This window comes from Mytilus californianus, unplaced genomic scaffold (genome assembly GCF_021869535.1).
Source record: "Mytilus californianus isolate M0D057914Y unplaced genomic scaffold, xbMytCali1.0.p SCAF_2, whole genome shotgun sequence".
Classification (NCBI taxonomy): domain Eukaryota; kingdom Metazoa; phylum Mollusca; class Bivalvia; order Mytilida; family Mytilidae; genus Mytilus; species Mytilus californianus.
The window spans coordinates 64,605,794-64,627,651 of NW_026262668.1; the positions used below are offsets into that span (position 1 = coordinate 64,605,794).

At 33.8% G+C, this 21,858-nt stretch overlaps 1 protein-coding gene and 1 long non-coding RNA gene across 2 annotated transcripts in view; one reads left to right on the forward strand and one right to left on the reverse strand.

Moving 5' to 3' along the window:
* The window catches only part of LOC127730259 (uncharacterized), a 191,592-nt gene that overhangs the window by 62,892 nt on the left and 106,842 nt on the right, over positions 1-21,858 (forward strand). The gene's annotated exons all lie outside the window — the stretch shown is intronic.
* The window catches only part of LOC127730240 (fibril-forming collagen alpha chain-like), a 57,150-nt gene that overhangs the window by 3,686 nt on the left and 31,606 nt on the right, over positions 1-21,858 (reverse strand). The window contains exons 22-45 of the mRNA XM_052238536.1: positions 21,457-21,510; positions 20,816-20,914; positions 20,246-20,344; positions 19,472-19,525; positions 19,021-19,074; positions 17,606-17,824; positions 15,056-15,109; positions 13,008-13,061; positions 11,667-11,828; positions 11,259-11,366; positions 10,897-11,004; positions 9,075-9,182; positions 8,482-8,589; positions 7,349-7,402; positions 6,963-7,016; positions 6,227-6,280; positions 5,670-5,723; positions 5,324-5,377; positions 4,999-5,070; positions 4,473-4,508; positions 2,781-2,825; positions 2,420-2,494; positions 1,142-1,295; positions 653-759 (exon numbers count right to left, since the gene is read on the reverse strand). Of these exons, the coding sequence (XP_052094496.1) occupies positions 653-759; positions 1,142-1,295; positions 2,420-2,494; positions 2,781-2,825; positions 4,473-4,508; positions 4,999-5,070; positions 5,324-5,377; positions 5,670-5,723; positions 6,227-6,280; positions 6,963-7,016; positions 7,349-7,402; positions 8,482-8,589; positions 9,075-9,182; positions 10,897-11,004; positions 11,259-11,366; positions 11,667-11,828; positions 13,008-13,061; positions 15,056-15,109; positions 17,606-17,824; positions 19,021-19,074; positions 19,472-19,525; positions 20,246-20,344; positions 20,816-20,914; positions 21,457-21,510 (2,040 nt within the window). The remainder of the gene's footprint in view (positions 1-652; positions 760-1,141; positions 1,296-2,419; positions 2,495-2,780; positions 2,826-4,472; positions 4,509-4,998; positions 5,071-5,323; positions 5,378-5,669; positions 5,724-6,226; positions 6,281-6,962; positions 7,017-7,348; positions 7,403-8,481; positions 8,590-9,074; positions 9,183-10,896; positions 11,005-11,258; positions 11,367-11,666; positions 11,829-13,007; positions 13,062-15,055; positions 15,110-17,605; positions 17,825-19,020; positions 19,075-19,471; positions 19,526-20,245; positions 20,345-20,815; positions 20,915-21,456; positions 21,511-21,858) is intronic.

The window sequence follows — 21,858 nt, forward strand, 5'->3', positions numbered from 1 at the left end:
GAGAACATGATTAATTTATTAGTTGTTACTGAATTTGAAATAGCTTTTAGTAACTGCTAGTAATCTTAGATTGGTTCTTTGTGCCTTTTGTTTGTATGTTAGTTGTTTTTTGTGCTTCGTGCCAATCTGAGGAGTCAAGCCATTTCCAACTGATTTTATTCTGTCCTTATGTTGTGCTGTTACATCACTGTCCCAGGAAATAGAGAGGGGTTGAGCACTTACAAACATATTACACCTTGCCACATTCTTTATGTGCCTGTCTCAAGTCAGAAGCCTGAAATTCAGTGGTGGTCAGAGGTTGCTGTCTTTTATATTCGTTGTTTTGTCATAAATCAGACTGTTGTTTTTTTTGTTTAAATTGTTTCAGGTTTTTCATGTCAGGGCCTCTTAAAGCTGACTATACGGGATTTGCTCATGGTTGAAGTCCGTACAGTGACCTATAATTGTTAAATTCACATCATTTGGTCTCTGTTGGATACTTGTCTCATTGGTAATCATACCACATCTCTTTATGATATATTCATGTATTGTTTTAAGATGTTATATATCGACTCTTTCTGACCCCATCCCACTATTATCATTCATGTGTTTTTGTATCTCTAAAGATTTTTTGCCATATAACCAGTGTTGTGAAGGCTGAAAAAGAACTAACTGTTTTAGGTGCAGCTGGAACACATGTTTCTCCATCTAATTTCATCCTACAGTAAACTTCAACAGCATCAATGAAAGTTCCACCATTTGGATCAATATAATACCATCCTTAATAAAATACAAAATATGAAAATTGTAAAAAATTTATTCCTTCTACACAAGAAACATCTTAATTTTTATCTTTAAAAATCCCACATGTATATCAGCACAAATATATGTTGCAGATTCATAGCATGCATTTTCCACAATAAAGGCAATTTTCCTTATGAAGTATTACAAAAAAAGTTCTTTGGTCTTTTTCAAAACAAGAAAGATTTCAAAAGATTGCTGATCAAACAATTTCATACATGTGATTCTTCCAGGGGGAGTAAAAAAAATCTCTAGTAATGAAGCCCAAACTCCAGTTGAAAATTTTCAAATCTCCAGTTTTGACTTAACAATCCTGTCAAATGTATGCAATTTATTTATATTTACAGAGTAGTTAACTTACCATCTTCAGAGTCTGGATTCTGGAGAAGAATATCTTTGCAGGTTACACCTGGATTATGTTTCTTGCCATTTGGTTTTTTGGTACGCAGGAGGGCCTCTTGAATTCTAGACAAATCCTCGTTTACTTCTGGAGTCGTCTTTGGATCGTCACCGTACTGAATTTAAAAACAAGATATTCCACAGTTTTAGATAGTTTGATATCACTTCACTACTTTCATCTATCAATCTTTTACAATATAAATTCATCATTTTATGTAAGTATAAACAAATCTATAAAATGATCAATCATCAATATATTTCCCTTCTCTTAATAAAAAATAAATGGAGAATGTGTCCCCATGGACACAGATGATGCCCCAACTTGCATTTAACATTATAAAGGGACATAACTCAAGAACGATAAAAGTGACGCTACCCAAATTTGTACTTGATCTGAGTTTTAAGGTAATAAGTATTGTGTATAGGTTACATAATGTTTGGTTGGGGCAAACTTAAGTTACAGAACGGAAACTAAAAATTTTGCAATTTTTCAATTTATAAAGGGGCATAACTCAATAATGATTAAAGTGACTCTACCAAAATTCAACTTATCTGTGTTTCATGGTAATAAGCATTGTGTATAAGTTTCATAACATTTGGTTGAGGCAAACTTAAGTTAGAGAACGGAAACTAAAAAATTAGCAATTTTTCCATTTATAAAAGGGCATAACTCTAGAACGGTTAAAGTGACCCCACCAAAATTCAAACTTGATCTGTGTTTTGTGGTAATAAGCATTGTGTATAAGTTTCATAACATTTGGTTGAGGCAAATTTAAGTTAGAGAAAGGAAACTAAAAATTTGGCAATTTTTCCATTTATAAAGGGGCATAACTCTAGAACAGTTAGTGTGAGGCCACAAAAATTCAAACTTGATCTGTGTTTTGTGGTAATAAGCATTGTGTTTAAGTTTCATAACACTTGGTTGAGGCAAACTTAAGTTAGAGGACAGAAACTAAAAATTTTGTAATTTTTCCATTTATAAAGGGGCATAACTCTAGAATGGTTAAAAAACGCCACCAAATATCAAACTTGATCTGTGTTTTGTGGTAATTAGCATTATGTATAAGTTTCAAAACATTTGGTTGACGCAAACTAAAGTTAGAGAATGGAAACCAACTTCGGGACGTACGGACGGACGGCAGACAGATGGACGTACAGATGGATAAGGGTAAAACTTAATGCCGCATCCGCTATGGTGGAAGCATTAAAATGGTGCTGAAGTACAAATATGTTTACTTACATACATTGGATCTGGTCCCTTGCCGCCACCTCCTCCTCTATAGTTTGGTTGTGTTGGCCAAACAGGTGCATAACCCTGTCAATTATAAAGATTGCATGAAATAAATAACATTATCCTGTTCAAGCTAGCTTCCAACTTCATACTGCATTATCACTGTAATTTTTTGAATTCTAGCGTCACTGACAGGTCTTTTGTAGACAAAACGTGCATCTGGTGAACAAAATTATAAGCTTGGTATCTTTTTCTCCAACATTCAATGATTGTATTTACCATACTAAAATTATATATTTTTACCTCATATTTGAAAACTTTACAAAACATACAGCCATCTTATAATATTATAATAATATATAAAACTTACGGGTGGTCCGGGAGGTCCTGCTGGTCCTTGGGGTCCAGCTGGTCCCTGAAATCATAAATAGACCATGACAATAACAACACTACCATCAGAACAGTGAAACAGGGAACTTCACTTAGTAATTCAATTTTGAGTCTGTAAAGTTTTCTTTTTTCACAATATCTGGCTATTCTTTTTAAACCTTTTTGGTTTTACTGCTCCTTAAATTCTTCTGTATTTAATTTAAAACACTTAATATCAAGCAAACATAAAGTAGGTTTTCCAAGAAACTTATGTTGCATACACAATTTTACCATTTAGTCAATCCCACTGGTAAGCAAATGTCAGTTCAAAAAGGTACAATTGCTAAGAAAATGGCTGGTTCTAGTGCCATTGCTAGGCAACTATCAGTTAAAAAAGGTACAATTGCTATGTAAATGGTTGGTTCTAGTGCCATTGCTAGGCAACTGTCAGTTCAAAAAGGTACAGTTGCTAATAAAATGGCTGGTTCTTGTGCCATTGTTAGGCAACTGTCAGTTCAAAAAGGTACAATTGCTAAGAAAATGGCTGGTTCTACTGCCATTGCAAGGCAACTGTCATTTCAAAAAGGTACAATTACTATGTAAATGGTTGGTTCTTGTGCCATTGCTAGGCAACTGTCATTTCAAAAAGGTACAATTGCTAAGAAAATGGCTGGTTCTAGTGCCATTGCGAGGCAACTATCAGTTAAAAAAGGTACAACTGCTATGTAAATGGTTGGTTCTTATGCCATTGCTAGGCAACTGTCAGTTCAAAAAGGTACAATTGCCAATAAAATGGCTGGTTCTTGTGCCATTGTTAGGCAACTGTCATTTCAAAAAGGTACAATTACTAAGAAAATGGCTGGTTCTTGTGCCATTGCTAGGCAACTGTCAGTTCAAAAAGATACAATTGCTAAGAAAATGGCTGGTTCTTGTGCCATTGTTAGGCCATTGTCAGTTCAAAATGGTACAACTGCTAAGAAAATGGCTGGTTCTAGTGCCATGACTAGGCAACTATCAGTTCAAAAAGGTACAATTGCTATGTAAATGGTTGGTTCTTGTTCCAATGCTAGGCAACTGTCATCTCAAAAGGTTACATTTGCTAAATGAAAGGTTGGTTCTATGACACTGATATGGGTTACCGGTATATATTTTGGTAGTACCATCTTACCAGTAGTAAAGAAATATTGAACTGAATATACCAAAGTTTGAAACTCCCTCAGGTAAGTTGATTAAAGGATTTTAGATGTTTGGGCGTCAATAAGAAAAACCAATCACTCACTTCTACTATGCAAATAAATAAAGGTTACAGTAACCTATATTATATCTTAGAAATATATGGCTTTAAATGTTGAAGGCCGTACAGTGACCTATAGTTGCTTCAATCTTTGGCATTTGGTCAATAGTTTCTCATTGGTAATTATTCCTCATCTATTTTTTCTATATGTAATATATAATTCCAACAACAATAACTGCGACATGTAGGAGAATAATCCATCTCAGCACTGTTAATTCATAACAAATGTCCAAAGTACTAAAGCTTAAATTTATATACAAATATTCAGATCTTTTTGCATTGATTTTATTATTGCAATAATCGCCCCAAAATAGGTTGCAATTTGAATTTTTCTGAAATCTCAATAAATAATCACAATAATAAATGCATGCAAAAAATATTCCTTTAAGTGGTACTTACAGTCAATCCATCATCTCCTTGTGGTCCTCTGCCTCCCTGAAAAATTTAAACAAAACTGATTGATAATCAAATCTCTAATAAATTACTCCCTGAAAAATTTAAACGAATTTGATTGATAATCAAATCTCTGATAAATTACAGCTTTATTTGAGATCTCTGACACATTACCTCGTCCTGAACATGCACGAAATATTTGCCACTGGATATTAAGCAACCAACAACCATTAACAAATACATTACAGATACATTACTTTACAATTATCGAGTTAATTTGTTTAACAATTGTGGCTTAAACAATAAATACTAAATAATATATTTCTTGCATCTCAAAAATCAAAAGGAAATTATTTCATGGGTAAACTTTTTAACATCATTCATGCATTCTAACTATACAAAAGAAAAAAAGATGATAACATCTTAATGTTATAAACATATAAACAATATTAGGATTGATCTAGTAAAATTTGAATCTTTAAGTGTTTCATATACAAAAGTAACTAGTCATATTGAATCCAAAACTACTTACAGGTGGTCCTGGTTGACCAGGTGATCCAGGTTCTCCATCTCTTCCTGAGTTTCCACGAGTTCCTGGGCTTCCCTAAAACAAATTGTATCTATATACATCAGACTGATTTACTATTACAAAATTTAGTATTTTTTGTAACAAGTTTCTATGAATTAATCATTAATTATTGTATTGAAATTAAATGACTTGAGTTCATATAAAACCATATATCTATGTAATTCATACTCTTTATAAAACCTAAATTTACCGGTACCGGTACTTTATGGTATAAGAAAGTTGCAATATGCATCTTTAGATGCTTTAACCATATTCTAACTAAACTTACAGATGGTCCAGGAGGTCCGGGTGGTCCACTTGTACCAATTTCTCCTCCAGGTCCCTAAATTAAAAAAAAAAAAATTGAATATTTTTCATTAACAAACATTTAAACTTGAAATCTATCTCAAAAGTTATTCAAGATTTTGATGATATCAGTCTGTTGGTCAGTAAATATTCTAGTTAAATTGAACTAGAAAAATAATTCTTTGAAGAGGTTAAAAAGTTATTCGCTCAATTTAAGTAACTTAAACATTTATTTCTTCAATGTTTCTTTAATAAAATTTCCCCTTGGCCTATGTACTATCATTTTTGTACCAAATGTTTTATCATAAAGACCCTCATCTGCAACTCACCTGAGGTCCAGGAAGTCCTTGTCCTCCTGGCATACCTGGCCATCCTTTGTCTCCCTAAAATATACATTATTAAAGTATTATCATAGTTCCATTTTCAATTGTTTAAAGTTAAAATTTATATATCTCATTTTCAACATCCACAAAAACACATTTTCTATTACGATAAAAAGAATAGACTTGATTATTTTTGTATTGTAATATTATAAAATGAATAGATTAGATCTTTTTTTATAATAAGATAAAACTACTAGACTTAAGATCTTTTTTTGTATAATGATAGAATGAATAAGCTAGATCTTTAAACTTCCAGACATCAGGGATAATTTCCTTTATTTGTTCATCATCATTGCCATGGAATATACTTCAGTTAACTGAGATTTCATATCAACCGAGTTTCACTCATCAGTTAGAATTGTATTAAACAATCAGAAATTTTAACAGGTCTGACATTAAATACCTAAAGTAATCCAAGTTTTCGATGCAACAAGGTCTGACTGTATACTAGCATTTAACAACAAAAGAGTCTAGACTCGTCAGATAAAAATGACAAAATTTACCTTTGATCCTGCTCGCCCAGTCTCTCCAGTGGCACCAGCTGGTCCAGATGGTCCCTACACAACAAATATAATATCAATGGCAATTATTTTAATGAAATATTATATCCATAAAGAAAATTAATTAGCATCTGAACTTTTACAAAATCAAATTATTTTGAAATGGCAAAGGCAGATTTCTAATGTGGAACTGATATGAAAAAAGTAAAATAACTAAATTACCAAACTCCAAAATTCAAAACGAAAAGTCCCTTTTAAAAGGCAAAATCAAAAGCTCAAACACATCAAACGAATGGAAAAACCTGTCATATTCCTAACTTGGTACAGATATTTCCTATGTAGAAAATGGTGGGTTAAACATAGTTTTATAGCTAGCTAACCCTCTCACTTGAAAAAGGATGAAAAGTCCTAGTTACAGCTTACCTATTCATACCCCAACACTTGATTTTGAGTAAATGAAAACACATATACCAACACATAAATACAGATTGGTGATGCAGTGAGTCACATTTTAGAGCTTGCCAATATCAGAGTACTTGTAAAATGTCCCCTTTATATTCTTTTAGCCAAATTAGCACTTAGTTCATTTTGATCAGATCCCAGGCTATAAATTTGTATAATGGTTTCTAATTTGTTCATTTATTGGTTGACTGGTTATACACATCTAACATTTTTAGAGAACCTACCGTTGAACCTTAATGTCATAGGACTTTGTTAATAATCTTTTTAGAAAACTTACCGTTGAGCCTTGTTGTCCTGGGGCTCCAGGAACTCCAGATTCACCTGTTTGTCCCTTAAAAATAAAATAACATTTTTCACTGAAAATAAAACCAATATACAATGAGCAAACTACAATGTAATATAATTGAACACATTTAAAAAGATACACTATACATGTATGAAGATTATGAAATGTCTACAAGTTTTATTCAATTCACGTTTAGAGTTGCAGTGAAAGTAAAGATATGAAATATTAAAATGTTGATGTGGATCTTGTTCCTGTGACAAAACACAAAAAAAAAAACCCATTGAAATCACAGAGGTCACATAGAGGCCATTATGAAATAAATCTTTAAAAGTCTATACATGAAAGTAATAACTAGATTAAACTAAGAAACAACTTACCCTCTCACCACGTTCTCCCTGTGGTCCATCATTTCCCAATGGTCCCGATGGGCCCTAAAAATATCAACAAATATAAACTTGATTAAATGTCCTCATTTTTAGATGATAAAACATTTCATTTCAACTCTAGATTGACAGCAATGACATTTTTTTACATGTAGGATATTAAACAAATTTTTCACATTTATTATTGCAATTCTTCATATGTAAAAATGTAAATAATAAATGGGGAATGTGTCCATGGGACACAGATGATGCCCCCGCTTACATATCATATGAAGTTATAAAGGGACATAACTGAAGAACGGTAAAAGTGACGCTACCCAAATTTGTACTTGATCTGAGTTTTGAGGTAATAAGTATTGTGTATCAGTCTCATAACATTTGGTTGAGGCTAACTTTAGTTAAAGAACAGAAATGATGAATTCGGCAATTTTTCCATTTGTAAACAGGCATAACTCTAGAACAGTAAAAGTGACACCACCAATATTCAAACTTGATCTGTATTTTGTGGTAATAAGCATTGTGTATAAGTTTCATAACATTTGGTTAAAGCAAACTAAAGTTAAAGAACAGAAATGAAAAATTCAACAATTTTTATGTTTATAAAGGGGCATAACCCAAGAACGGTAAAAGTGATGCCACCCAATTACAAATTTGATCTGTATCATGTGGTAATAAGCATTGTGTATAAGTTTCATAACATTGGGTTGAGGCAAACTAAAGTTGGAGAACGGAAACGAAAAATTCAGCAATTTTTCCATTTGTAAAGGGGCATAACTCCAGAATGGTTAGAGTGACGCCACCAAAATTCAAACTTGATCTGTGTTTTGTGGTAATAAGCATTGTGTATAAGTTTCATAACATTTGGTTGTGGCAAACTAAAGTTAGAGAATGGAAACCAACTTTGGGACATACGAACGGACGGACGTACAGATGGACAAGGGTAAAACTTAATGCCCCCTCCGCTACGGCGGGGGCACGGACGGACGTACAGACGTACAGATGGACAAGGGTAAAACTTAATGCCCACTCCGCTACGGCGGGGGCATAAAAAGATAAGTGTCTGTATGGTTTTTGATCCAATCAACTTGGTAGTATGTATTAATGGGCTTGCCACCTCATCAAATTACCTGAGGTCCGGGTGGTCCCTGTAATCCAGGAGATCCTGATATTCCTCTTCCTCCCTTCTCTCCTTGGCGTCCAGGAGCTCCAGACATGCCATTTAATCCAGGAGTTCCCTATCAGAAAAAATAAAATTCAGCATAAAAGACAAACTTGAGTAATAGAAAAACAAAGGATATGGGTATCCATCCATGACACAAAATCAGTACATGCACAGCAGAAAACACACAAAAAGCAAAGGAATACCACTTTTATTGCTGTTCTTCATCTTAAAATCACAGTTAGTAAAACTAGTCTAAACTTACAAGGTTTAACATCTTTAAATCTTACTTCTCCTTGGTTATTTTTTGAAGTTCCAACTCTTTTAGTAAATTTATTTGCACTTTATAAATTTTGCTTTGAAATGAAATAGCAAAGCTAATGTTTGTGCTGTAGATATAGAAAACATAAGAATTCAGAATCAATTAAAAGAAATATTCTGACAACCAGATATTTAACTGTCCACTTTGCATTATTTTTTAATTCATTTAAGAATAAATCCCCTATTTTTAGATTAATACATGTATTTAGAAATTAAAATTACTGCAACCTGCTAACTTACAGGTTCACCAGGGGGTCCTGTCATTCCATTTTGTCCCATTGGTCCTGGGGGTCCAGGTGGTCCACTGTATCCATCTTTGCCATTATCTCCTGCAAGGCCTGGGGGACCCTATAATATATAATCACAAAAACATATTTACTGGAAAATGTTTGAATATTCTGATCTTGCTTCTTTAAAGAATACAGTACAGTTGGACCTCGTTATGTCGAAGTCGAATGGGCCCGGACCAAAGTATTTGACTTATCCTAGGTTCGACTCATCTGAGGTCGAGTGTGTCATCTTAAATTTGGAATACATGAATTACGGTATGAGATTTGTGTAAATGAGATTCTTTTAAAGTAAAGACCTAAGAAATCTCTAAAACTTACAACACGATAAACAGTCAAAGAATGCCATGAACTCCACAAAAATGTGTCTGGTCATGATGGTTTCACCTCTGAAAGAGGACATGTTTAACAATTTGAAACATTCCTGTATAGTTTTTTGGTCAGATGACCAATTCACCTGAATTTTCTCAATCATTTTTTTCGTTCTGGAGAAGTAAATATTACATTCTAATAAAATGCTTCGCTGAGCGCAGCCTGATATGACCACAGAGGTTGAACCCTGAACAGTTGGGGCAAATTTGGACACAATATTCAAGCTCGATACTGTCTGAATTTGGATTGTGATCAAATTTTTGACATAATATAGGTTTCTGACACAAAATAAATGTGGTCAAAGATCTTAAAAATCTATTGAGCAATACTGTGCAATCAAAGATTTCTTCTTGAAACTTTTCAAAAATTTGAAATTTAAAAAATTTTGAAATAGAAATGAGAAAAAAAAATCCCCCCAAACTTTTTGCCCCCCCTTCCCTTGGAGCAATTGACCCCAAACTCAATCCCAGCCTTCCCTTTGTAGTATGGAACCTTGAAGTACAATTTTAGAGAGATCCATAAACTTAAACACAAGTTATTGTTTGGAAACTAGAAAAATGCTTGTATTTGGCCCCTTTTTTGCCCCTAATTCCTGCATGTTTGGAGCAATTACCCCCAAACTCAATCCCAGCCTTCCCTTTGTGATATTGAACCTTGTGGAACAATGTCAGAACGATCCATACATTCACACACAAGTTATTGTCCGGAAACTACAAAAATGCTTGTTTTTGGCCCTTTGTGACCCTTTATTCCTAAACTGTTGGTACCATAACCCCCAAAATCAATCCCAACCTTCCTTTTGTGGTATTGAACCTTCTTGTAAAATTTCATAGAGATCCATTCACTTAAACTAAAGTTATTGTCCGGAAACCAAATGTGTCATTCGGACGACGACGACGACATCATAGCATTATATGAACCCAAAAAATTGTTTGCGGTCATATAAAAACAAAGGAAGGATAACTGGGGTGCATTCAATATCATAGCAGCTACGTAGGTCTATGTAGATTTTGACTAGTGAACGTATAGCTAGCCTAGCTGCTAAAAAGATCTAGATAGCCTAAAAAATTCACGCTATCTAGAGAATCCAAAATGGCGTCTGATAAATTATTATCAATGACGTCATTTGGAAAGCCTAGCTATTTAGCATATCCTTCAACATAGATAGATATCTAGGATATAGCAGTTAACAAGCTGCTATGATATTGAACACAACCCTTATCTCTTCCATTGGTCTTCCACATCCTAAGACACAAAGGGACCTGACAAACTTTATGAAAGTGCATATTGTGGCCGAATTAAAATAATAACTTTGCCGTCCCACTGAAACATAAGAAAAATATCTTACCATCAAAGGTAAGGTAAACCAATAAATTTGGACTGTGCATAAACATAAAAATTACCTGGGGTCCCTGTTCACCACCTGGTCCAGGTTCACCTTGGGCTCCAGGGTATCCTGGGTTACCTCTCTCACCCTGTGGTCCAGAAGGTCCTTGAATACCTTGTGGTCCCTATAAAACAAACAATAACATGAGTTGATAATTTTTATATCTGCAAGACATTTTCAAATGTTCATGTCTTCTCATATCAAAGTAAACTTTATTTTGAGTGATATTGCAATATATTCAATGATCTTGCCAGTTTCTGGTATTTAAGTTCGATAGCAAAGTTAATTTAAAGTGTATAAATCATATGATTTTCTTTAATTACTGTAAAGCATTTAGTCTCTACTGCCACAACCTTCAAAATATAATATCAAACTTACTATTGGACCAGGATTTCCTCGATCACCAGATTGTCCATTCTGACCTGGTGGTCCAGATTCCCCATCTCTTCCTCCAGGTCCGGGTGGTCCAGTCTCTCCACGGTCTCCCTAAAACAACAACACCTCAGTGTTAAACTTTGATTATTCTTAAAATAAGACATCCTTTTTTACAAAACTGACCTTGGCCTGTATTTTATGGATCATCCTTGGCCTGTAGTTTATGGATTATGACAATGTTCAAATCTTAAGAGATTTTGTTAATTGGTACTTTAACTATTATCCATAAACAAAAAAATCCCAATTTTTACCATAACAAAGGGGCATAATGCTTGAGTACAGTTGAAAGCTCCTTGTTCGATTAAAAAAAAAATGTTATCAAAACTACTAGATATTAAACCAGTAACTTACCCTTGCTCCAGCCTTTCCACCTGGTCCCATAAATCCAGTATTTCCTTGTGGGCCTTGTGGTCCTGGTGGACCAGGTCTGCCAGGGGATCCTGGGGCACCTGCGGGTCCTTGTTGTCCTGCTTCTCCAGCACCTCCTTGTTCACCATCAGTACCATCACGCCCCTACATTAATAAAAATTATTTTCTCCTCAACAAAACAGTTCAATTCTTTCTTCAAATTGTTATTATTAATTATTTTAACACTTTTGATTGTTAATTTCTAATAAAATTAAAAATACCATAAATTCAGAAATTATTGCATGCATTTATCATTGCCATTTTTTAAGAAAGGACAAAAATGCAAGATTTATTATTGTGATTTTGGAAAATCTGTATACAGATATATGTATCAGATATCACAATGTGAGTTCTTATTATTGCAAGTATCACCCAATCCCATTATTTGCAATAATAAACACCTCGCAAAAACTTCTGAATTTACAGTATAGAAATCTTTCAAATAAGTATGCAGCCCCCTCCCCTGTGCATATTTACATGCAGACATTTTAATAACAAATAAATATGAATAGACTTACTGAAAACACTATCTAGTGACCACTAACAAGAAACTCATTTGCTCTTTTTTTACTTGTTATGAATAATATAATTACTTTAAAATCTAATTTTACTGAAAGACAGTAATGTAAAAATAATCATTATCTAATTTTAATAAATTGTTATACTGTGGATTAATTTATTTTTCATGGGTACCAATTTTTGTGGATTGAGGAAAACTTTTTTCGTGGATATTTAATTTTGTGGTTTTGCCAACGTTGGCATACAAGCCTATAGAAAACTTGTAATTCGTGGTTCCCACAAAATCAATGAAAATTGGTATCCGACGAATAATAATGAACCACAGTTCTTTAATTAAACAAGAATGCATTGAAGCCGAATGAATAACTAGGTTTATATACTGTGGATTCATTATTATTCGTTGATAGCAATTTTCGTGGATTTTGTGGTAACAGATGAACCACAAATTTAAAAAATGTTCATCAAAGTACCAATTTTCTATTGGCTTGTATGCAGCCATTTTTAAAACCACGAAATCAAAAAATCCTCGAAACACAATTTTTCTTTCATCAGAGAAAATTGGTACCCACAAAAATAAATGAAACCACACTATACAATAACATTGATACTTTTTAAAAAAAGACTTCATACTTAACAATGTTTCAATTATGTGTTTAATTTTCTAAATATGTATTATTATAAATTGGCAAAAAATTTGACATTATTTTTGCATTAGATGTTTTCATCATAATATTACATCACACTTTACATTTTATTTAAACTTACCGGTTCACCAGTATCTCCTGGCTCACCTGGGTATCCTCTGGGTCCGGTATCTCCCTAGAATAATAAAAGTTTATTTGTTATATTACTAACCATTACATAGCATTGTTTATATCAAACCATGACATGTATGATAACTGTAATTCACACAATTAGTCATAAAGCTTGAATATGTATGCTACTTTACTTAGGTTTTGATTGATTCATTGCTTATTGGTGTTTAATGCCTCTTTAAGAAATCGTTGCTATATCGTGACATCCATTTTTTTCTGTGGAGGAAGCTGGAGAGAACCATTGACTTTGGGTAAGAAAACAGGCAATCCTAATCAATAACAATCAAAGAGGAACGCACCTGTCATGTGGGAGGTTCTAACTCACAGTCTCAGTGTTGACAAGCTTGTGATTGCTGTAGATGAACTACTTAGACCACTCTACCACCTTATGTTATGTACAAGTTTAGTATGCTCAGTGTTGTATATGAGAATATATTTTTAAAATTCTTCAAGTAAAGACTTAAGGGTCATTTTCTTCAAGAATTTTTTTTTTCTTCAAATCATCATTAAAATGAATCATTAAAAACATTTGGTTTATAATGTTGATCTAAAGTTTTATTTGACAAAAAGCTTTCAAACACAGTGAATCAGATTTATTTATATTTCTGCATAAAGGTCTTTGCACAACAATACTAAGGGAACGACCATTTAACTTCAAGGGGGGGGGGTTATGGTTTTTTCCTAAAAAAATATTCTGATCCCTAATTTGATGAAGAAAAAAAAATTGTGGTCAAGCAGATGACAAAAAAATTTATTTGGAATCCAGATTTTCCCCATACCTTATAGTGTTAAATTTTGAAAAATAATTTGATTGATAGCATCGAAAAACTAAAAAAAATGTTGTGCAAAAAATGTTTTCGTACTGAGAAAAAAAACCATAACCCCCCCTTTGAAGTTAAATGGTTGTTCCCTAAAATAAGGAGTAATATAATATAAAGGAAGAGGATGTTATAAAATCATGCAGACAAAAATTTCAGCTAAACAAATAGCATTTGCCAGTGTCAATTCTTTTATCAAATGTAATACAATAATAGTCGTTATGTTTAAAATAGCTCAGTCATATATATATATATATATATGTAATGGTTGGTATTTCTTAATCATAAGATATCTGATGGACAAGGTATAATTTGCAGTTGTCACTACACATAGGCAGATATATCTATTTATAAAGTCATAGTGATGGTATGCTTCTAAAAATATAATAGCATTCTGTAATTATACAGAAGATACGAGTAGATGATCATTCCTGTACACTTTTATCAGCTATAGTTAGAGGAGGGGATAAGGTGTCTATGCAATTCTAGGCAGTGTTGCCGTAGAAGTGAGATGTGAAAAGTACAGGTTCCAGCCCCAGTCAGAGATGAAATAACGAATTAGATCTCCTCTAACATTGTTAGGTTGAATTTCTAGGCACTTTATATACATATATATATTTGCCTTCGGGTTTATATGATCCCTTCATCCTATTTCGACTCTTCAAAATTCAAGAGTCTATCCTAAATTGAGGTAAATTATATGGCCTTCCAAATACCGTTTTGATTCCTAACATCACTGAAGAGACATTAATTGTCAAAATCCAGATATGGTGTACTCATTTTTGCACCTTTTGTTTGCAGTATACCATCTTTTCCGCAAGTTTATTGTTTTCTGTTTGGTATTAAATTAATAGTTAAGATCCATTTTGTTACATCTGGTGATCAGTTTATTTGGCATTTAGCAGGGTTTAAGAACATATGTTGTTTGACTTGCTAGTCAAATGCGTTTTGTTAAAATATACTTTTTCACTTTTTTGGTCTTTTGCAAAATGTTGTTTGTGCTGTATTTAGACCCCTCTACCGAGAAATTTGTTTTGCATGCACACGTATAAAAATTGTGATTTTTATTCAACACAATCATAGGTTAGAACGTTGTTTTCAATTTAGACTTGTTTATATATATATATATCTCTATATATTGAATATATAAACATGGGAATGTATACATTTCTATACTTACTTCTGGTCCAGGTCTTCCCTCACCTCCTATTTCTCCAGCTGGTCCTGGTGGGCCCTACAATTAAAGAAACGATTAATCTAACGCACCAAAATTCCTTTTATCCTCTTATAAATAAAACACAAACTTTCCTTATAGTAAAGCAATTTTGACTGTGCTGTACTATTTTAAGGGGATTGATTATATGAGATAAAGCCTCTTTTGTGGTCGAATACACAAGGCTTCCTGATACCTACTGAAACTGATGCTTTAATACATGAAGAAGAGATAAATACCCAAGACTCCCTGATACCTACTGATACTGATGCTTTAATACATGAAGAAGAGATAAAACCCAAGACTCCCTGATACCTACTGATACTGATGCTTTAATACTTGAAGAAGAGATGAAGACCTAAGGCTCCCTGATGCCTACTGATACTGATGCTTTAAGACATGAAGAAGAGATGAAGACCCAAGGCTTCCTGATATCTACTGATACTAATGCATTAGTGCATAAAGGAGGGGTGATGACCCAAGACTCCCTGATACCTACTGATACTTATGCAGGAGTACATGCAAGAGGGATGGTGACCCAAGACTCCCTGATACCTACTGATACTTATGCAGGAGTACATGCAAGAGGGATGTCGACCCAAGGCTCCCTGATACCTACTGATACTTATACAGGAGTACATGCAAAAGGGATGGTGACCCAAGGCTCCAAGATACCTACTGATACTTATACAGGAGTACATGCAAGAGGGATGATGACCCAAGACTCCCTGATACCTACTGATACTTATGCAGGAGTACATGCAAGAGGGATGGTGACCCAAGACTCCCTGATACCTACTGATACTTATGCAGGAGTACATGCAAGAGGGATGGTGACCCAAGACTCCCTGATACCTACTGATACTTATGCAGGAGTACATGCAAGAGGGATGGTGACCCAAGGCTCCCTGATACCTACTGATACTTATACAGGAGTACATGCAAAAGGGATGGTGACCCAAGGCTCCAAGATACCTTCTGATACTTATGCAGGAGTACATGCAAGAGGGATGGTGACCCAAGGCTCCCTGATACCTACTGATACTTATACAGGAGTACATGCAAGAGGGATGGTGACCCAAGACTCCCTGATACCTACTGATACTTATACAGGAGTACATGCAAAAGGGATGGTGACCCAAGGCTATCTGATACCGACTGATACTTATACAGGAGTACATGCAAGAGGGATGGTGACCCAAGACTCCCTGATACCTACTGATACTTATGCAGGAGTACATGCAAGAGGGATGGTGACCCAAGACTCCCTGATACCTACTGATACTTATGCAGGAGTACATGCAAGAGGGATGGTGACCCAAGACTCCCTGATACCTACTGATACTTATGCAGGAGTACATGCAAGAGGGATGGTGAACCAAGGCTCCCTGATACCTACTGATACTTATACAGGAGTACATGCAAAAGGGATGGTGACCCAAGGCTCCAAGATACCTACTGATACTTATGCAGGAGTACATGCAAGAGGGATGGTGACCCAAGGCTCCCTGATACCTACTGATACTTATACAGGAGTACATGCAAGAGGGATGGTGACCCAAGACTCCCTGATACCTACTGATACTTATACAGGAGTACATGCAAAAGGGATGGTGACCCAAGGCTATCTGATACCTACTGATACTTATACAGGAGTACATGCAAGAGGGATAGTGACCAAAGGCTCCCTGATACCTACTGATACTTATGCAGGAGCTCCCTGATATCTGCTAATACCATTGCATTAATCAATGACTGAATATTGAGGTACAGCGATCTGTTCAAATTGATAATAAACAAGTGAACTGCGAGCTACTGCTCACTGATGATACCCCCGCCGCAACTTGATAATTTTAATAGTGTAAAAATATGTAAGTGTTTGGTAAACAGGAAATTGTTGAGTGATGAATCTGAAAACGTATCACATGGTATAGCTGACTTATATAAACCCTGAAACCAAATTTCGGAAATCCTTATGATGTAGTTCCTGAGAAAGCTGCAACGAAAAATATTCATGAGACAGATGGACGGACTGACGGACGGACGGACTGACTGAAGGAAGGACGGATGGACGGATGGACGGACGGACAGACAGAGGTAAAACAGTATACCCCCACTTTTTTAAAGCAGGGGTATAATTATTGTTGACTTTTTTACAAAAAAAAATAGTGAAACTGCAAGCTACTGCTCACTGATGATACCCCCGCCCAAATATTTCAGTAAACAGGAAGTTGTTGAGTGATGAATCTGAAAATGCATCACACGGTACAGCTGACTTATATAAACCCTGAAACCAAATTTCAGAAATCCTTATGATGCAGTTCCTGAGAAAGATGCGATGAAAAATATTCATGGGACGAATGGATTGTCTGACAGATGGACAGACAGACAGAGCTAAAACAGTATACCCCACTTTTTTTTAAACGGGAGTATAATTAAACTATTAAACAAATAGCTAACATTTAATGACCAGAAATATAATTATTGTGTTTTTGTTGCAGTCATGACAAACATTACCGGTGAGCCTTGTTGACCAGTTGGTCCTGGGTTGCCTGGGTATCCTCTTGGACCAACTTCACCACTTGGTCCTTCAATTCCACTTTCTCCTGGTGGACCGGGCTCTCCTTTTGGTGGTAGTTGAGTATTACTTGGTCCTGGTGGTCCTGGGATTCCTGGGTTTCCTGCCTCACCAGGTGCACCCACTTGTCCATCGCTTCCCCTTTCTCCTGGCATTCCCTTAAACATAAAATAACAAATTTAATGTTTTATACTTTCTAGTTAATATAAATAAAAGAACAAAGTTCCAATGTCCCCTGCGTTGGGTACAAGGGCAATAACTAAAAAAAGCACCTTTTTTTTTTTGTTCTTAAAACTTTTTATTAACATCTTAAGAGAAATGAAGACTTCAGAGCAAATGCAATGTGATTTCCATTATAATTTCTATTTCCAAGGGGTATAACTCATTAAAAATATTTGATCAGAACTTATTTTCGAAAGTGTCAAAGACATTGCTGATACAAACCTATGAAATAAGTTTCATAAAATTCTGGCAAAAATTGAACACATGAGAGCAATAACATTGCAATTTTCCATTTAATTTTTACGTGGGAGACAATAAAGTTATATATATGAGGTATTAAACAATTATCAATGGAAACAAAAAGTCAGCAAAAATGACCTATCATAGGTCACCATACCATCATAATCAATTAATGAACAGTTCCTACACTGGATATTGACCTCTTAATCACACAACTTTTAAAAGGTATAAGTTTTTTGGAAAATATAACCAGATGAAAATGAACAGTTCCTACACTGGATATTGACCTCTTAATCACACAACTTTTAAAAGGTACAAGTTTTTTGGAAAATATAACCAGATGAAGAAAGAGTGAAGAAATAAAACATCACCAACCTTTTAACCTATTTTTAGTGAGTCAAAGTCATTTACATTTTTACATTCATATTTTGTTTTTGATAAAGATGGCATATTTCTTTGTTTACACTCCTAGCAGTTCTCATTCTTTTCAAAGAAGAGGTGGACTAAGAAGATGAAATATGATGTACACAAAAATTTTAATACTACCTTATTACAGAAACATGATCAAGTATTAACATTTGTTTATAACCAAAACAAAATAGAGGCAGAAAATATTTGAATATTGTTTGCAGGATATCAGAAGAAAATATTTTGTATTCTCTTTGTTCATAATAAAAACAGGACACTGAAAGACAATATTTCTATACCATATGTAATGCTTTAACGTCAAAATAATAAACAAGGCATGTCTTTCCAAATATGAAAAGATCTATAACAAAGCTTACGGTCATAAGCTATTTCATAAAAGAATTTACCATTTCATAATAAAAGCAGAATCTGTTAAAAATGAATTGTTGATAATTAACTTAAGTCTTGATGAATAAAAACTTACTCTTCCTCCTCTTGATCCAGGTGGACCTACCAATCCTGTGTCACCAGTTAAACCCTAAAAAATATAATTACATATGATTACACCAGCTGAATGTGTTATTTTTGTGTTGTGTTAATTTTGTGATGTATTATCATGGTCTGTATTTTTGGTATTTTTGTCAAGTTTTAATTCGTGTATGAGCAAAATGCCTAATGTGTGCTTAATTTCCACTAACAACACTTATATACATATCATATGCTAATAGGCCATGGAGTTTCTACAAAAGAAGTCAAGCAGTTTTATTTTAGCAAAGTTTAATAATGAAATTATTATTCAAGATGACAACAAATTCTTAAAAGTAATAAAACTACTATGTGAGATCCTCTCAAAAGTAATTTTTTAAACTGTCCCAAACAATTTTTTTTGTATTTAAAGATCTGAGTGATCCATTGTTATGTATGAAAATTCTTACGGTCAAACCTGGCGATCCAGGATTACCACGCTCTCCTATTGGTCCAGCTGGTCCCTAAAAGTAGTTCAATAGAAAATATATTCTAAAAATAAATAATAATTCAGAAATAACTAAAAATAAATAATAATTCAGAAATATAACTAAAAATAAATAATAATTCAGAAATAACTAAAAGATATTATTGCAAATATTGATGATTTCAAAATTTATCAACTCTCAAACAAATACAATATCTTTGAAACTTTCAATACTGCCCAATATCAATGCAATGCATATTTTGTCCATCATCAATAAAAAAAATTATAATCTTCAAGTACAGACATACATGCTTGTAAGAAGGAGAGACAGGTTAAGTGAATGCAATTACACCCTACAAAGAAATCAAATTATTTTACTGTAAATTCACAGATATTTGTATGTAGCATATGATTTCCAGAAATCACAATTATTAATCTAATTTAAAGTATTTCATTAGCATCAATTGCACATCCAACAATAATAACCGTACCCTATAAACAACTTTTCAGTTGATTAATTACCAGGAACTTCATTCAATTTTTCCTTTTTATGTTCTAATAGGAATTGCTTCATATGCGATCTTTTTCACTCTGCTTGCTTTGAAGAAATCTTATGTCCAACCAGAGTTGTATAGTTTCCATATCAGAATTTGTTATAGAATTTTTGAGTGAAAATAAGGGAACACTGCTAAGTTTTTAAGGACAGTCTGTATTTTTTAGATAATGCATACAACCATGTTATTACAGAGACACTTACAAGTAATCCTGGTTCTCCAGCAGGTCCAGGAGGTCCTCTCTCTCCAGCTGGTCCCCGTTTACCCATTGGTCCAGCGTTTCCTGGGAATCCTTGTTCACCCTATAATATATTGTCAAATAAAGTTATAAGAAGTTATCGTGATTTTTTATTAAGGCAAAAAATGTGACATAGGTTCGCAATAATAACAACGCTTTCATAATTTCAGTAATGTTTTCCTGCACAAAATTTTTGCAATTGCATTTAAATTAGATTTCACATTTTTATCAGTAATTAGTGATTTACAATAATAAATGTACGTACTAACTTCTGAATTTACAATATGCAATATTAATTGAATAGTGAAATTGAAAATGTTCCTATTACTATCCACTTGGAATAAATTGTACACAATGATAAAAAAATGTACTGCTAAAACTGTAGATGTTTATAATACATTAAACAAAGGTCTCAGGTTCCATAAAACTTATTCTTTCTCTTTGGGTTCCTGTACACAATGATAAAAAATGTACTGCTAACATTGTAGGTATTTTTATTACATGAAACAAAGGTCTCAGGTTCCATAAAACTTACTCTGTCTCCTTGAGTTCCTGCCTCTCCTGGTGGTCCAGGCGTACCGGGATCTCCTCCTCGACCAGGCTCTCCTGGGGCACCAGATATTCCAGCCAAACCCTAATGACCAAAAGATATGAATATCAATGTTAATCACTGCTTTTACTTATCAAAGATTTCTCTTCAAAATTCAATTTATAAATCAGAATTGATAACAACTTCATTTGTTTATTCTGTCATGAAATGGTCATTATGGCTGACAAAAATAAACTGTTATAAAAGCAGATCTAAGCATCTGATGAAATGGTCATCATGACCGACAAAAAAACTGTAATAAAGTAAAACATAATAAAAGCAGATCTCAGCATCTGATGAAATGGTCATCATGACCGACAAAAAACCTGTAATAAAGTAAAACGTTATAAAAGCAGATCTCAGCATCTGATATAGAGTTACTGACAAATTAAATAAATAGAAAAAAACAAAGCAGGTCAGGCCAAAAAAATACGTCTTATTTTCTGCCTCTCAACTGACCCTTTGAAGGACTACAAGTGGCGGCAATAGATCATAGGGTCCATTGGCCCAGGTGAGCTAAATATCCAGTGGTCATCCTTATTTTGACCCAAAGGTCTGTAACAAAGGTCTTTTAATAATATACTTACGGCACCACCTGGTTCTCCTTGAATTCCTGGAGCTCCTCTTTCTCCTTGTGGTCCCTACAATTTAAAAATCTTACTTTGAGTACATATCTTATGGATGATAAACACCTTCAAATGGTTTTAATAACAAACTATTTTATCTTTCTATAAATTTTTATTTTAATCACCTAGTACAGAGTCTAATTTACATAAAAAAAAAAAAAAAAAAAAAAAAAAAACCATTCCAAATTACTGATATTTTTTGAGTTTTTTATATTAATTAATTGGTAATATCATTAATATTTTACAATTCAGAAAGCAGCTTTTATTTAATCAATGGCTGGAATTTAAAGTTATGAGGATATGTTAGCAAATAGGATTATTCCACAATATTTTTATTTCATTTTACTAGTACCGGTAAGCAGT